Below are 16,910 nucleotides of genomic sequence, written 5' to 3' on the forward strand. Positions count from 1 at the left end.
TGACCTGGCTCACTTATGAGGGGTTCTGCAGCCCTCTGGGGGTCAGCTTCCTTGTTAGCAGAGTGTCTCTGAGGTATGGAGTTTCTAAGTGGACGCCAGTCCAGAGACACAGTGCAAGTCTCTCCATGAGGAGAATGGCTCAGTGGTGAGGGCCTTCTAGCTGCACGGGTCCACTGGGTCCAGGGTCTTCTCTCTCCAATTCTAGTATTTGAGCAGGAGCTCCCACCCTACCCCCAGCTTGGTCCAACTCAGCTTCTCTTCCTCTCACCTCGTACCACCCCAATATCTGCCCTGTTTTCTGGGGTCCCACTGCACACCTTGTTTCACATAGTTGTGTCCCCAGCCTAAGGGCCTGTCACAATGACATCCTAGCAGACACCCTCCTGGGCTCAGTTCACTGTCCTTCCTCCAGATACTCCACTTCTCTTTACCTTCCTTCCTTCCTTCCTTCCTTCCTTCCCCACCCATGTTCCTGGAGGACCCCTGGACAGCTCTTTTTTGACCTTCTGTGCTTCTCTGCTTAGGGATTCTTGGGACCAACCATGGCCCCATTGTTGGCTGCCCTGTTCTTACCTCCACTTCCATGTTCCCAGTGTGGCTTCAGTTTTATGTGTGTCTCGTTAATTGGGTTTCCAAAGTGAATTACTTATCATAAAACTAGGGCATTTCTATCTCTTCCCGAAGAATCACAGCATGCCCTTATTCCATGTTGAGGCGTGGATCAGAGCACTGGGCTGTGGGCCCCCTGGACAGCAGCTAGCTCTGTGCTTATCCTAGGCTTGCCATGACCCTCAGTGGCCAGCAGCCACGTTAGTCCTCTTAGGGCAGACTCTGCAGTGGAGAAGCTGGCCTCGTGGGCTCCTGTTCAGAGCTGAGTGCGGCTTCTGGGGTTACTTCCGGCCAGCACAGGCCACCCTGCCAAGCTCAGTCTCCAGTGAGAAACTGATCGTCTGGCCTAGGAGAGGTTGTCTGACTTGTGGTTTAAGATCATCCCGTAGGTGAAGAGGAGAGAGGGGACTGTGAACCTTGATAGAAGTGAGTGAGGCTGTAAGGTGGTGGTGAGTGTAGCAGGAAGAGGGAGAGTCTGCCCTTCAACCATCACAGGAGGAGACTCAAGAGGGTCTGTGCCTCTTTATGCAGCTCCCCCAGCTGCGCCTCTCTCTCTCTCTCTCTCTCTCTCTCTCTCTGTTTTTGTTTTGTTTTGTTCTGTCCCCCCACTCCCCACCACCCACCCCCCCCCCCCCCCCCGCCAAGACGAGGTTTCTCTGTGTAGTCTTGGCTGTCCTGAACTTGTTTTGTAGACCAGGCTAGCCTCGCACTCACATCAACCCACCTACCTCTGCCTCCCGAGTGCTGGGATTAAAGGTGTGTGCCGCCACACCCGGCCTCTCTCCGTGTTTTTTGAGACACAGCTATTCTATGTTGTTCTGCTGTTTTGGAACTTGCTCTGTAGACCAGGCTTGCCTTGAGCTCCCAGATCCCTGATTGTTGGGATTACAGGCATGTACCACCACTGCCCGGCTTGCTATCTTTCTTTTAATTAGTTTGTTTGGTGGCTTGTTTGTTTGTTTGTTTGTTTGCTTGTTTTGAGACAGGGGCTCTTGTAGCCCAGGCTGGCCTTGAACTTTCTGTGTAGTCAAGGATGACCTTGAACCCGTGATTCTTCTGCCTCTGCCCTCCAGTTCTGGAATTCCAGGTGTGTGCCACTGGGCCAGCTCACTTGATGCTTATTTCTTATCAGGAGACTACGGATATCTGAGTCTGTTGTTCTGTGGTTCCTACAGGTAGGTGTGTCTTTAGACAGGTAGGTGTGCCGTGTGCCTGTGTTGGACAAGGAACTTTAAATCTATCATAGCGTATAGAGAAGTAACGAAGCTTGTACATAAAAAGCTAGCAACCTGCAAAGGAGGAGGAGGAGGAAGTGGCAAGTAATACTGAAGTGTGTGTGTCATCTTCCTTAGCCGGATCCAGGCCCTACTGCTTCGAGTTCGTAAGCCTCGAAGCAAGTGAGAGTGTTTCCTTTGAGACCTGCGTAGGGGAGCCCACCCACCCGGGAACCCACCCTCCCTTATTCTTCTGTGTGCTTCAGAAAGAGTTGGGCTATGCCAGTGTGTTACTGTGAAAATAAGAAAACAAAACTGAGGTAGTAGAGTGAAGGAGTATTAATGTCCAGTGGCAGATCACGGCAGGGCCTCGCACATGGGCCTTGTGGGAGACTGCAAGTGAGGTCTGCTTTCCAATGGAGCGCAACCCTAGATTTCCATGGGGGCCTGTTTCAACTGTTAGCATTCAGGTCAACATTGACCAACCAATCGATGCCCATTCTAAAACCTCCCTGCCAGAGCAATGTCTCAAAGGCATAAAGAGCGGGGGCTCCCCAGCGGTTTCCGGGTGCCTCTCTTCTAGGAATAAAAGCAGCCTAGTGTTTGCTGGTGACCTTTCCCAGTCAGTTGTATGGGGGGGGGAAGGGCCTGGGGGCACATGAAGCCTTGGTCCTGCCAGTGAATATCTGGGTCCCCATGACACCCAGATTTGCCAAGAAGTCTGAGTAGGAATGGGGTTGATAACTGTCACCTTTTATAAAATTAGGATTGCTGATAAATGAGATAAAATCTTGAAAAGCTAGAGCCGTGAACCCGCTCTACGTCAGCACTGACCGCTCCCTGAGTCCACTCGGGATGAATGTCAGTCCACCTGTCAATTTAGCCAAGCTGTGTTAGGTGGGAACACAAACCGCCACCATCTGCCTGCCCAAGCATCATTTACCACGTGGCATCAGCAAATATACCTGTGACATGAAAAAGCAAACACACAGGATGCCGCCAGAGAAAAAGAACTAGCTGTTCAGAGCAAAGGGTCTGGATTGGGTCCATGGGATCCCTTTTCCCCAAGCTGGTGATCTGAAGGGTTCCTCTTTATCCCGAATCATTTTTAACCCTTGTTTGACATTTGACAATGCTGCATTTAGCTTCCTGTCCCCTACCCGTGTTTTCACAGTTCTACACGCATGCTCCAAATTAGACTGTGTCTTGCCATAAAAGGATGTTTCTTTCTTCTTGGAGTGTTCTGGGTCTTGCCATGTTCTGTAGAACCATTTTGTACCTCCCGACGTGCTAAAAATCAGAGCGTGCACTAGTGTGCTTTCAAGTTCCTCTAGCCTAGCAGACAGATGCGTCACCTCCTCTTTGGGGGCCAAATGACTTTTTCACAGAGGTCACCTAAGACCATCCTGCATATTAGATATTTATATTATTACTCATAACAGCGTTTTGTTGTGGTTTTTGTTTGTTTGTTTGTTTTGTTTTGTTTTGTTTTTGAGACAGGATTTCTCTGTGTAGCCTTGGCTATCCTGGACTCACTTTGTAGACAATGCTGGTCTCAAACTCACAGCGATTCACCTGCCTCTGCCTCCCGAATGCTAGGATTAAAGGCATGTGCCACCACTCCCAGCCCCATAACAGCATTGTTTAAAAGTTTTTCGAGACAGGGTTTCTCTGTGTAGCCCTGGCTATCCTAGACTCACTTTGTAGACCAGGCTGGCCTCAAACTTACAGTGATCCACCTGCCTCTGCCTCCCGAATGCTAAGATTAAAGGCGTGCGCCACCACACCCAGCTAACAGTAGCAAAATTACAGTTATGAAGTACCAATGAAAACAATTTTATGGTTGGGGTCACCGCAACACGGGGAACTGTATTAAAGGGTTGCAGCATTAAGATGGCTGAGAACCACTGCTCTAGCCCTGTGGCACCAGACACTTGGGATGTTGCTTACCAGCTTGGTGGTGGGATGTGATAGGAAGCCAGACCTTTCCAGGCGTCCACCACTCACCTTGTGTCTTTGTGTCGCAGGCTTAGTCTCCACTGCCAGCTGCCATGGGCAAGCAAAACAGCAAGCTGCGGCCTGAGGTGCTGCAGGACCTGAGGGAGCACACGGAGTTCACCGACCATGAGTTGCAGGAGTGGTACAAAGGCTTCCTCAAGGACTGTCCCACAGGCCACCTGACAGTGGACGAGTTCAAGAAGATCTATGCCAACTTCTTCCCCTACGGCGATGCCTCCAAGTTCGCTGAACACGTCTTCCGCACCTTCGATACCAACAGCGACGGCACCATCGACTTCCGGGAGTTCATCATTGCGCTGAGCGTCACCTCTCGAGGCAAGCTGGAGCAGAAGCTCAAGTGGGCCTTCAGCATGTATGACCTAGACGGCAACGGCTACATCAGCCGCAGCGAAATGCTGGAGATTGTGCAGGTACCAGCACTCGGCAAGGAGGGCTGGAGCACAGGGAGCCAAGACCCCCATGCCCAGCCTTATAATCACCATGGTGCCAGGTCATTCCTTAGCGCACTTGCTACCTGGTACTATAAAGGATTGCAGGTCTTTGCAAAGAATTACAATAAAAGCCAAGCATTTATCGATTGCTTGTTGGACATCAGGCCCCAGCTGAGCTCATCCATCAGGTTTATCCCCACAATCCTATAAAAATGGGCCTTCTTCTTCTTCTTCTTCTTCTTCTTCTTCTTCTTCTTCTTTCTGTCTTCTTTTTCTCTTCTTTCTTTCTTCTTCTTCTTCTTCTTCTTCTTCTTCTTCTTCTTCTTCTTCTTCTCCTTCTCCTTCTTCTTCTTCTTCTTCTTCTTCTTCCTCTTCTTCTTCTTTTCATTTAATGAGACCCAAGACTCAAATAGGTGATTGCTTAAGAATTATCAGAGCACTGGGCATGGTGGCACATCCCTTTAATCCCAGCACTCAGGGAGGCAGAGGCAGAGGCAGGTGGGTCTCTGTGAGTTCGTGGTCAGCTTGGTCTACAAAGGTGAGTCCAGGACAGACAAGGCTACACAGAGAAACCCTGACTCAAAAAACAAAAAACAAAACAAAGCAAAACAAAAAATCAGAGCAAGAACTGGGAAAATGGCTCAGTAGGTAAGAGCACTTGATCCCAAACATGAGGACTTGAGTTCAGATTCCGGCCCCCATGCAAAAAGCCAGGAGTGGCTCAGCATGCCTGTGACCCTAGGACTAGGGGACAGGTAAGTCCCAGAATCTTGCTGACCGGGCAGCCTAGCCAAAATGATGAGCTCCGGGTTCAGTAGGAGGCAAAAGAAAATGAGGTGGACACCGGGTGTTTGCTTGCACGCAGGTGTGTCATATACACAACTGAGTTGCCTCCTATAGAAGTCAGAATGACATAGTAATGGATGAAGCAGTGAGCAGTGCTTCGTGGGAGTGATGCTCATGTGCGCCCTGCATTCTTCCCTCTCCATGCTTTAAGCCATCTCTATATGTGGGTCAGTGAGATGGCTCTGTGGTGCTTGCTACCAAGCCTGACAGCCCGAGTGCGATCCCTAAGACCCACATGGTAAAAGAGAACAAACTTCCACATGAGACCGACCCCCGCCCAGTTAGATAGATGATCGATAGATGGAAGGATAGATAGATAGATAGATAGATAGATAGATAGATAGATAGATAGATAGATTGTTACATACATACAGTTCCTAATGCAGCAGATGTAGATGTTAATAAAATTTTATATTATTTGGGAAATAATAAGTCCTTGTACCTCCAGTAATGTTTCTTTTTCTAGAATATTTCTCATCTGCAGTTTGTTGAATCTGCAGATTCAGGACCCACAGGTAGGCAGGACTCACTGTATTTGTCCCCATGACTTCCCGCACTGGCCATTGCCAGCCCCACCCCACCCCAAAAGATCCTGTGTACCTTTTGGGCCCTATCTCTATCCCCACCCACTTCCAGCCCAGGGGTCCTCCTCCGTTCTTCCTCCATCCCAGCTGCGTCCTGTGCTCTGGAACATCACTTAACCTTCCCTGGCTCCCTTCACCTAACATCTTATCCGTGAGATCTGTTCTGATGGCAGAAGGGTCCCTGACACAGACAGGGAGCATGCCACCCCATCTGTGCTTCTCGGTGGGCTGAGTCAGAGCCAACACCCATCCTCCGTCCTCCTGAGCACACTCACATGTGCTTCTCTGCAGGCCATCTACAAGATGGTGTCCTCCGTGATGAAAATGCCTGAAGATGAGTCCACGCCTGAGAAACGAACAGACAAGATCTTCAGGCAGATGGACACAAACAATGATGGTAGGAGCATGGGAAGTGGGGAGGGGGCACTGGGTGTGCGTGGGAAATTGTTGAAGGCACAGATGTACTTGGCGTACACCCTCTGTCCTCTGCAGCCCTGCCCCTTCCTCAGCCTGCTGCGCCTTTCCCAGCCCACTTGAATCCGCTATGCTGAAGGAAAACGGAAATTTGGTGTCAGGGACACCTGGCCTGCTTCCTGTGCCCTTCTAATGGCTTTATGACCATAGGCATGTCAATAGACCCTCTGAGCTGTAGGCTTCATACATGTTCACCTAGTTAGGGCTCCTGTTGCTGTGATGAAATGCCATGACCAAAAACAATTTGACGAAGAAAGGGTTTATTTCACTCACACTTCATACTACAGTTCGTGGCCAAGGTGATGGCGCACGCCTTTAATCCCAGCACTTGGGAGGCAGAGGCAGGTGGATCGCTGTGAGTTCGAGACCAGCCTGGTCTACAAAGTGAGTTCCAGGACAGCCAAGGCTACACAGAGAAAACACTGTCCCAAACAAGCAAACAAAAACAAAGAAAGACCAAAAGAAAGAAGGAAGGAAGGACGGACGGAAGGAAGGAAGGACGGAAAAGGAAGGAAGAAGGAAGGAAGATGCCCCACACATTTGCATCCAGACATTTTATGGAAGTAGTTTTTCAAATATGGCTTCCTCCTCTCTGATAACTATAGCTCGTGTCAAGTTGACGTAAAAGTAGCCAGCACACATGGAGGGAGTGGTCCTACTATTTCCACAGGTATATTTGGGAATGGGAGGCAGATATACTGATGGCTTGAGAGGTGAGACACTGTGAATCACAGGATCTGAGTCATGGGATCCTGAGAGCCTGGTCAGGCCTCTCTTGCCATCACCCTGAGATGTGAGGCACCCCAGACACTCATGGGGGGGTCATCAAGCATAGAAGCCTCACTGCCTATAACCATAGAGTACCTAGGACTCTGAGGTGTTTCCACGGCTGCAAAAAAGCAAGTCTCAGCAGGAGGGGAGGTAGTGAGAAGTCATGAGGACATGCCCTGTGTCCTCCTTTGCCTCGGCTGTGAATTTTTCATAGGGCCTCAGCAAGGGTGAGGGAGCTGCACAGTGTGTTGAGTCTGCCTGTCCGTGGCTTTGTAGAGCCAAGACTGATTGGCTTTTGTTCCAACAAGAAATGCAACATTAAAGACAGAAAGGGCTCCCTGGGCTGTGCTGAGATTAAATGTACGCTAATGCACAAGAAAGTGCCACGCGGAGCCTCAAGTGCTCTGTGCAGGTGAGTTGAGGACGGAGCACAGCAGGACTCAAGGTTCCCGAAGATCTGTAGACAGCGAAAAGCTTTCCAGACAGCAAGCAAATGCTTTTCAAAACATGTTCACCCACAAAGCAAGCCAGCCTGGGAATCTCAATCAAGTCACCTCAGAAGTCTTTTTTACGATTTTGGTTTGGTTTTGGTTTTGGCCTCAAGCTCATGTAGATTCTTCTGCTCTGCCTCCGGAGTGCCTAGCTTGGTCAGGGGACTTTATCACAGTAACAGAAATGGACTTGACCAGCACCTGTAGTTGGCCGTATCTCCCCAGCTGCCCCAGATCACGGTGGCTCTCCAGGCCTCCAGGTGGGGCTGGCAGTTTACTGTGGGCCACAGAATTCATTACCAACCCTGCTGACTTGAATTCTACCCCAGGACTACATGATAAAAGGGGAACCAAGTCCTGCAACTTTTCCTCTAATATATATGTATCTCAGTGTGGCATGTGTGCCCACATACATACACACGCAGTAAATAAATGTGTATATATCTGTATGTTTAAAAAAAAATGCAAATGCCCTAGAAGCAAGTGTAGACTGGACATTGTCCATTTTCCAGAAGGCTCCAGACTTTGAACAGAGGGTGGTCCCAACCCTTTAGAAGCCCAAAGAACAAAGAGTACTGCTAAGCCAGCGTGGTGGTGCGTGCCTGTGATCCCAGCACTCTGGGAGGCAGAGGCAGGCAGATCTCTGTGAATTCAAGGCCAGCCTAGTCTACAAAGCAAGTCCAGGACAGCCAAGGCTACCCAGAGAAACCCTGTCTTGAAAAGAAAACAAAAGCTTTTGCCTGGAGAGATGGCTCAGTAGTTAAGAGCACTGATTGATCTTCCAGAGGTCCTGAGTTCAATTCCCAGCATCCACCACATGGTGGCTCGCAACCATCTATACTGGGATCGGATGCCCTCTTCTGGTATGCAAGTGTACATGAAGATAGAGTACTCATACATGAAAATAAGTAAATAAATATTTAAAATAAATAAACAAAGCAAAAGAAAAGGGAAGAAAGAAAGGAAGAAAGCAAGCAAGCAAGCACTGCTAATCCTATTTCTCACATGTCCATCCCTCAGGCAAACTGTCCCTGGAAGAATTCATCAAAGGTGCCAAGAGCGACCCGTCCATTGTCCGGTTGCTGCAGTGTGACCCCAGCAGTGCTAGCCAGTTCTGAGGGGAATGGGCTTGTGGACAGTTGTGAAGAAACACAGGCTTGTCCTAGCCATCTTCAGCTTTGCTTGCAAAAGTGGATTCCTCCATGATCCCTCCTGCTCTCCCGGAACCTGGGTCCAAGGCAGCACATCGCACCCACCTGGCCTGGCCGGCTGCATCTCCCTCCTCTGCTTGATCAGTTCAATGTTTCTCCCCTCCAGTCCAGGCAGGGTCCGTCCAAAGGTTCAAGTATTCTCAGCTGTAGGGCTTCTCCCTGCCCACCGAGGGCTGGGAGGCCTTCAAGGATTCCAGACAGGACTTCTCAGCACCTTCCCGAGACCAGCTAATTTATTTTGTGATCCCAGGTGACTTTGTGGGCTGGGTGGGAGATGAAGAAGATGGAGAGTAGACAGGCAAGCCCTTCCTGTGCATGGTCCCAACCTCCCTTGTTCATTTTCTCTGACCAAAGCCGCTTGCACGTATATACCATGGTTTTCTTACTTTTAACATATGAGTTATGTGTACGGTGAAGTGGACTATATCGTTTAGGCCCTGTATTTAATGCCTCTGGCTGCCTTTGAAGCATGGTCCCCTGTGGCCTGTGATCTCCTCCTCCCCCTCAAGTCTGGCTGTGCTGTGGTATTTATGCATTCTTGATTTGCCTGATTCCACAGGAGATACGTGCATGCCCAGGGCTGTGGACATCTGCCCTCCGTGCTGCAAATACAGGTTTGTGTGTGCTCCGTCCTTCCTGTTGATTGGTCTGGCATATTAAAATGATCAAATAAACCAAGGCCTGTGAGTTTCCTGTTTTGCTGTGAGTGCCCTGTTTGTGGTTCTGTCCCTCTCCAATCATTAGCAAAAGTGGGTCCTTGGCGTCCCAGCTGTTGTTGGCAAACTCGGCCCCTGGGGTACCTTTCTAGCTGCCACTGTGTCTGCACATATTCTATGCCTATTTTGCAATATCCACCTAATGCCAAGAAACATTTATGAAAATAAAGGATAACTATTCTTGGCAGGTCTGACTGTGATTCTCTCTCTCTCTCTCTCTCTCTCTCTCTCTCTGTGAGTGTGTGTGTGTGTGTGTGTGTGTGTGTGTGTGTGTGTGTGTGTGTGTGTGTGTATCAGGGTAGCAGGAACGCCACATCCAAAAGAACAGGTGTAGGGGCAGTAGCTATGAAGAGGCAGGCCTGGGTTCCCATTAGTCTCTTCTGGTACCATCCCATCCCTATGTCTAATCCCTGAAGTACTTCTGCCATAGGGATGTTTCCTTTATGTACCTAGAAGTCATTAGGATCCTGTATGTTTCTCCATCCTTCCATGCTGTAATGAAATACTGTGACCAAAAGCAACTCGGGAAGGAAAGGGTTTATTTTCCTTATGGTTCCACGTAACAGTTCATCATTAAATGCAGTAAGGGAAGGAGCTCAAGCAAGAGTTGTATGTGCTCTTAATTGCTGAGCCATCTCACTAACCTGGCTTGCTTTCTTACACGGCCTAGGACCACTTGCCAAGGGGTGGCACCACCCACATCAATAATTAATTGAGAAAATGCCTGGCCTGGAGAGATGGCTTAGAGGGTAAGGGCACTGTCTGCTCTTCCAGAGGTCCTGAGTTCAATTCCCAGCAACCACATGGTGGCTCACAACCATCTATGATGTGATCTGATGCCTTCTTATGGCCTGCAGGTGTACATGCAGATAAAGCACTCATGCACATAAAATAAACAAATCTGAAAGAAAGAAAGAAAGAAAGAAAGAAAGAAAGAAAGAAAGAAAGAAAGAAAGAAAATGCCCCACAGACATGCCCACATGCCAATCTGATGGAGGCATTTTCTTGGGGGTTGGTTTTGGGTTTTTGTTTGTTTGTTTGTTTCTTAGACAGTGTCTCACTGTGGGCTTGGATGGCTTGAAGCTCAATGTGTAGAGGAAGCCGGCCTCAGACTCACAGGGATCCACCTGTGGAAACTGCGGTTCCCTCTACCCAGACGACTCCAGGCTGTGTTAAGCTGACAAAAAAATGAACCAGTAGAACTGACTCCTTGTCAACTTGACACATAAATACATCACTATTAAACTATAAACTTCCCGTTTTTATTCCCAAGACCTTATGTCAATATCAAGGTCACAATATAAAACACATCCCAACATTTAAAACTTCCAATGGTCTTTAAAACTTTAACACTTTAAATGTCCAGGCTCTCTTTTCAAATCTCAAATTTCTTTCTTTTTTTTTTTTTTTTCCCCAAGACAGGGTTTCTCTGTCTAGCCTTGGCTGTCCTGGACTCGATTTGTAAACCAGGCTGACCTCAAACTCACAGAGATCCGCCTGCCTCTGCCTCCCGAGTGCTGGGATTAAAGGCATGCGCCACCACACCTGGCAAATCCCAAATTTCTTGCCACTAGGTTCCTGCGAGTCAAAAACAAGTTAAATGCTTCCTTACTCCAAGAGGGAAGAAGCAGAACACAGTCACAATCGAAGCAAAGCAAAACTCAGATCCTCAGGTGTCAATACCTCAATGTCTAACATGTGGGACTCACAATCTTCTGGGCTCCAAAGGGCTTAGGCAGCTCCGGTCCTAGCTCTTCCTTCCACAGCATGCAAACAGCTTCTCTCCTGGTCTCAGGCTGGGTCCACCCCTCCCCTGCCTGTTCTTGCCAGACACCCTACCATCCAATATGTATCTCCAATATGCTGGGATTGCCATTGCAATGAGGTCCCGCCTTTTTACCAATGGCCCAATGGACTCTCTTCAGAGACTTCCACTCTACTACACGGTGCCAAGCGTTTCTCTCTATGACGTCTTCCACCCTGCAGCTTTCATGCTGCCCAAACCACTACCACATGGCAAACATAGGCAAGTTCGGCTGCCAGCGTGAGATGCAGCCCTGCCCCTATCTGGAACCCAGCTTCTGCATGCTTGGCCCTGAGGAGCTCACCTCAGTGATGCTGGTCTCCTCTACATCATAGCTGGTTTCTCCGCCCCAGCTGAGCAGCGTTGTCGCAGCAAAGCAGAGGTTTACTTCACTGGTTCTGGTCTCCTGTTAGTCATAGCTGGTCCTCCAGGCCCAGCTGATCAAATCCACGGGTTACGAATACAAAGCAGTGGCGTACCAATGGCCTGCTTCTTGCCTCTGAAACTTCATAAGCCAGGCCTCCGTCACTGATCAAATTTTTTAAAAGTTTTAAAAAGGGGCGGCGGGGCAAGAGGCAGGTGGATCTCTGTGAGTTTGAGGACAGCCTGGTCTTCAGAGTGAGTTCCAGGACAGCCAGACTACACAGAGAAACCCTGTTTAGGGGGAAGAAAAGGAAAGAAGGAAATGCCTTGCTTGTAACAAGGATGGGGGTTGGGGGGAGGGAGGGGGAGGGGGGAGGGAGGAGAAAGTCTGCACTGGGTTGCCCTGGCCTGGCAGGCTGCACAGGCAGAGGCTTGAAGAGCCCTGAACCTCTCCAGTGAGTGTAGGGATGAAGCAGGGCGGGGGAGGTGGGAGGGGGGAAGGGGTGGACACGAGAAACCGTGAATGTTTGGAAAGGGGGAGAGAGTCAGAGTTTAGGGAGGAATCAAGGCCAGCCCCTCCCCCACTCAGTGGGCTCCACACACAGCAGGCGCCTTATCACTCGCTTAAAGTCACAGAGCCTGTGGGCTGAGCCCCAGACAGGGCAGTCTGATGGCGTCGGGGAGCACCTGCTGAGCACCTGCCCTGGGTGAGCACTGGAGACTCTTGAGATTGGCTAGTCATTGCTTTGCTCCCACCTCACATCAAGGAGAAAGGTGCTGTTGGCCCAGAAGGCAGTGTAGATATCAGACAGAAAACAGTGAGTCTGTCAGATCAGGACCAGACAGGGGGCGTGCCTTGGCTAAGGTCATGCAGCAGAGTCAGGTTCACTTATCTAATTACTAGGGGGTAAGAAGGTGGGTGTGGGTGTGTCAGAGCACAGTTAGGGAGACTTCTCAGAGGGAACCCAAAGCACATGCAGGATGTGGGAGCAGTGGGAAGGACAGAAATAGGAGCTCGAACGTTTACTTCCACCCCTGAGGAAGTTGAGGCCAACCTGGGCTCCCTAGTTGAGACCCTGTCTCAAAAATCCAGAAGCAGGGGTCTGTGGGTAAAGGTGCTTGCTGCCGAGTCTGAGGACTTCATTTTGATCTCTGGAACCCACATGGTGAAAGGAAAGAACAGGCTCTGTAAGTTGACCCTGCACTTCCAATCCCAGCACTCAGGGTGTGTGACTATAGGTTCACAAACTCGAAGTCATTCCTAGCTACATATTGAGTTTGAGGTTAGCCAGGGATGCAGAGTGAGATCCCGTCTCAAAAACAAAATAAAACCTGGCAGTTATCAAAGACAGTACTAATTTGGGCTGGAGAGATGGCTCCGCAGTTAAAGAGTACTGGCTGCTCTTCCAGAGGTCCTGGGTTCGGGCCGGGTGCAGTGGCCCACACCTTTAATCCCAGCATTTGGGAGGCAGAGACAGGCCAATCTCTGTGAGTTTGAGGCCAGCCTGGTCTACAAAGTGAGTCCAGGACAGCCAGGACTTAAAAAACCAACCAACCAACCAATAAACAAACAAAAAACAGAGTTCCTGGGTTCAATTCCCAGCACCCATATGGCAGCTGACAGTTGTCTGTAACTCCAGTTCCAGGGGATCTGACACCCTCACACAGACATACATGCAAGCAAACCACCAATGCACATAAAATAGAAATAGATACATATTTAAAAAAAAAAAAAAGAAAGAAAGAAAGAAAATACTAATTCTAGGAAGAGGCCATCTCATGGCCAAGCCCTAGGCTGGCCTTCTCCAGGTGACTCCAGGACACCTATACTATGGCTAGTTGAAAGTGAAGGTGGTAGGCAGCTTTCATAGCCTTGAGGGTTGGGTGTCAAGGTTAGAGGCAGCATCCATTTAGTCCCAGGTAGGCACTGACCATCTCAAGCTTAAAGGGAAACCGCTACACTGAGCCCGGAGCAGCCAGGCTTCGCCTAAAGCCCAGCTCAGGGCCGCAGGCCACTTGTTGCTTGAATTCAAATTAACATAATGAGTTCAAGAAGTCAAATTACTCCAGACACAGAAAATGAAATTAGCGAGCACAGGCCACTGCAATTCTATTCTAATTTGTCCTGTCCTCTCCCCCATAAGGCAGGTTAGAAGAGAGGGCTAACCCAGGGCCAGCTATAAGTGGGTTCAGATGAAATAGGGCTCCAGGGAAAACAAGGGGCTCAGGGCCACCCTCATGCTCCACCCGTGGGAGAGAAGACAAGATGTGGAGGGGTATGGCTGGAAAGAGCTGCCTGCCACCTGCCCAGCCTTTGGAAAACAGGCACCAAAGAACAGTGCAAGCTCCGGGTGGGATGACAGGGGTGTGCAAGTTCAAATTCCAGCCAGGCCACTTCCAACCTTCACAAACACAAACATTAAGAAGGGGACAGGAGATGTTTTTAGGTCTAGAAAGATGTTTTAAGTTGATAATGACAAGATGTGATGAAGATTGATTTACATTCAGAATTTTAGAGACACCAAGATAGGAGAGATGTTTCCTTCAAATACAAACAGCCAAAACACTAAGAATGTAACATGTATACAATTCCTGATTGTGTCATGGTTCTTCTGCTATAAATAGTTTATTGTATATATGTGTGTGATAATATAAATGTATATGTAAAAAAAATATTTAATTTTAAAAAAGGGAGGGGACAGAGCCGATGACAGTGGTAGCGGCAGCGGCACGAGCTTTTAATCCCAGCACTCAGGAGGTGGAGGCAATCAGATCTCTGTGAGGTCTAGGCCGGCATGGTCTACAGAGTGAGTTCCCATAGCCAGGGCTGCACAGAGAAATCCTGTCTTGAAAAAGGAGGAGGAGGAGAAGGAGGGCCACGCTGACCACTGTCTCCATAAGAATCCCTGAGGCATTCTCTCCGCAACCTGCTGAGCTCTGTCACTATCCAGGTCAAGGGGGAGGCTTGGGATGTCAAATGATCACAGTCTCTGAGCCCGGCGGGGGGGGGCGGTGGCTTGGAGGGTGGGGGGTTGCTGTGATACATAGATGTGGGACTCAGATCTGTGCCTGCTTCTGCTTCCTGAGTGCTGGGACTAAAGGGTGTACCTGCTACCGCACTGCCTCCTGCTTCCAGACACAGCTTTTGAGTCAGTCTTGGTGTGTAGCCCAGGATGGCCTTGAACTCACAGCTTTCCTATTTTCACCTTCTGAGCCCTGGGATTGCAGGTATGAACCATCATTCCTGGCTCTAGGGGTTTATTTTTTCTCTCTTTTTAAAATTCATTGTATGTAGGGATGGGCACACATGTCAGGAGTACACGTATGTGAACACACTTGTGGAAAACAGAGTTCAACTTGTCAGTCTTCAGGTTTCACTTACTTTGGTTTTAGAGACCAGGTCTCTCACCGGCCTGGAACTTGCCAAGCTGGCTGCCTAGAAAACCCCAAGGACCCACTGTCTCTGCCTCCTCAGTACTGGGATGCCGAGAGTGTGCCCCAAACCTGGCTTTTTACATAGCTTTTGGAGGGCCACACACAGCTCCTCGTGCTTGCACAGTTAGCACTTAATGGACTGAGCCATCTTTCCAGTCCTTAGGACTTGCTTCAGTGATGCTTGAGAAAATGGCTAACACAGGCCTGGCATGGTGGGTGATGCACTCCTTTAATCCCAGCACTCTGAGAGGCAGAGGCAGGCAGATTTCTGTGAGTTTGAGGCTAGCCTGGTCTACAAAGTGAATCCAGGACAGCCAAGGCTACACAGAGAAACCCTGTCTAGAAAAACAAAACAAAACAAAGACTAACACAGCAGCTGTCCTAGGTAAAACAATGCTTTTCCGAGAATGCTCTGCTCTTTCACTGACTTGTCTAGTCAGCTCTTCCTGAACTTGCTCCCTTGTCTATTAAGATGAACAGGCCAGCTATGGTGCTGAGATCCCAGCACAGCGCTGAGGGTAACGGTCAGTGAATGGAGCATTTGTCCACTATGCACAAAAGCCCATAACCTAGGTGTGGGGGGTGCAAGCCTATAAGCCCAGCACTGGGAAGGTACAGGCAGGCAGATCAGAGGTTCAAGGCCATCCTCAGTTACACAGAAAGTTTAAAGTCAGCCTATGCTAAAGACCCCCATGATCAGCTGCAGGCTGGATAGATAGATAGATAGATAGACAGACAGACAATAGATAGGTGATTGATAGATAGACAGATAGAAAGATAGACACAGACAATAGGCAGATGACAGACAGATAGAATATGGGTGCAGTGCCTTTGCCTTCTACAAGCTGAGTGTCTTCAAGGCCCTGAGTAAGACAGAGCCATCGGCTCCCTTTAAGAGGATTATTCATGAGTCTAAAAATAGAAATGTCATCCACGTAGAGGGAGAGTAGGCAAAGAAACTGTGGCCTATGCATGCAACAGAGCCTAAACAAAGACCGGTGCTTCCAGCACCGCTTAGCTGTACACTGATCCTCAACCCTCATGAGGAGTCAAAGAGCCCCGGCATGAAATGCTATGACGCCACTGTGTGAAGTCTGGGGCCATGTGAGGCTCATTCTGTGGGTGGGCACCAGGTTGGTGGCACTGAAGAGAGCAGAGCAAAGATAGGAAGCTATAGGTGCAGCTTGCCTTCTCTTGACATATAGAACTGGTTTCCCAGGGCACTGTGAGAAAAGACATGAGCTATGATCGTTTGTTTGTTTGTTTGTTTCGAGACAGAGTTTCTCTGTGTAGCCTTGGCTGCCCTGAATCCACTTTGTAGACCAAGCTGGCCTTGAATTCACAGAGATCCTCCTGCCTCTGCCTCCCAAGTGCTGGGATTAAAGGTGTGCGCCACCACGCTTGACATGAGCTATGATCTTACAATGTGAGATTTTTCCTATTTATAATGCCTGTTTTAAAAAAATACCATTTAGGCCAGGAATGGTGGTACATACCTGCAGTCCCAGCCCTCAGGAGGTGGAGAAGGGGGGATTGCAAGATCAAGGGTAATTGAGTGTGGCGCCCTGCTTTTAAGGGCAAACTCTGACATTTCCAGATAACCTCTGAGCTTGGTACAAGATAACGGACTCCCTTTCTTAGCTGGGTTCCCTCTCCGTCTGATCTGGGAAACCCCAGGCCCTCCCAGGAGAGTCACATAGCCCTCAGGAAAATCCCCATGCCCAAGCTTTTCCAGATTAGAAACTCTGTTCAGGGTCTGCTGAGATGGCTCAGAGGTTAAGAGCACCGGCTGCTTTCCAAAGGTGCTGAGTTCAATTCCCAGTAACCACATGGTGGCTCACAACCACCTATAATGAGATCTGGCGCCATCTTCTGGCATGTAGTTGTACATGCACTGGAGAACACTGTATACATAATATATAAATAAATAGATCTTTAAGAA

At 49.1% G+C, this 16,910-nt stretch overlaps 1 protein-coding gene across 1 annotated transcript in view; it reads left to right on the top strand.

Annotated features, from left to right (window-relative positions):
* Hpcal1 (hippocalcin like 1) overlaps window positions 1-8,721 on the top strand; it is a 104,345-nt gene extending 95,624 nt beyond the window's left edge. Inside the window, exons 3-5 of the mRNA XM_051143841.1 lie at window positions 3,851-4,252; window positions 5,995-6,100; window positions 8,460-8,721. Of these exons, the coding sequence (XP_050999798.1) occupies window positions 3,875-4,252; window positions 5,995-6,100; window positions 8,460-8,557 (582 nt within the window). The 5' untranslated portion in view covers window positions 3,851-3,874 and the 3' untranslated portion in view covers window positions 8,558-8,721. The remainder of the gene's footprint in view (window positions 1-3,850; window positions 4,253-5,994; window positions 6,101-8,459) is intronic.
* Window positions 8,722-16,910: the final 8,189 nt, after the last annotated feature.

The sequence above is a fragment of the Acomys russatus genome, chromosome 1 (assembly GCF_903995435.1).
Source record: "Acomys russatus chromosome 1, mAcoRus1.1, whole genome shotgun sequence".
Lineage (NCBI taxonomy): Eukaryota > Metazoa > Chordata > Mammalia > Rodentia > Muridae > Acomys > Acomys russatus.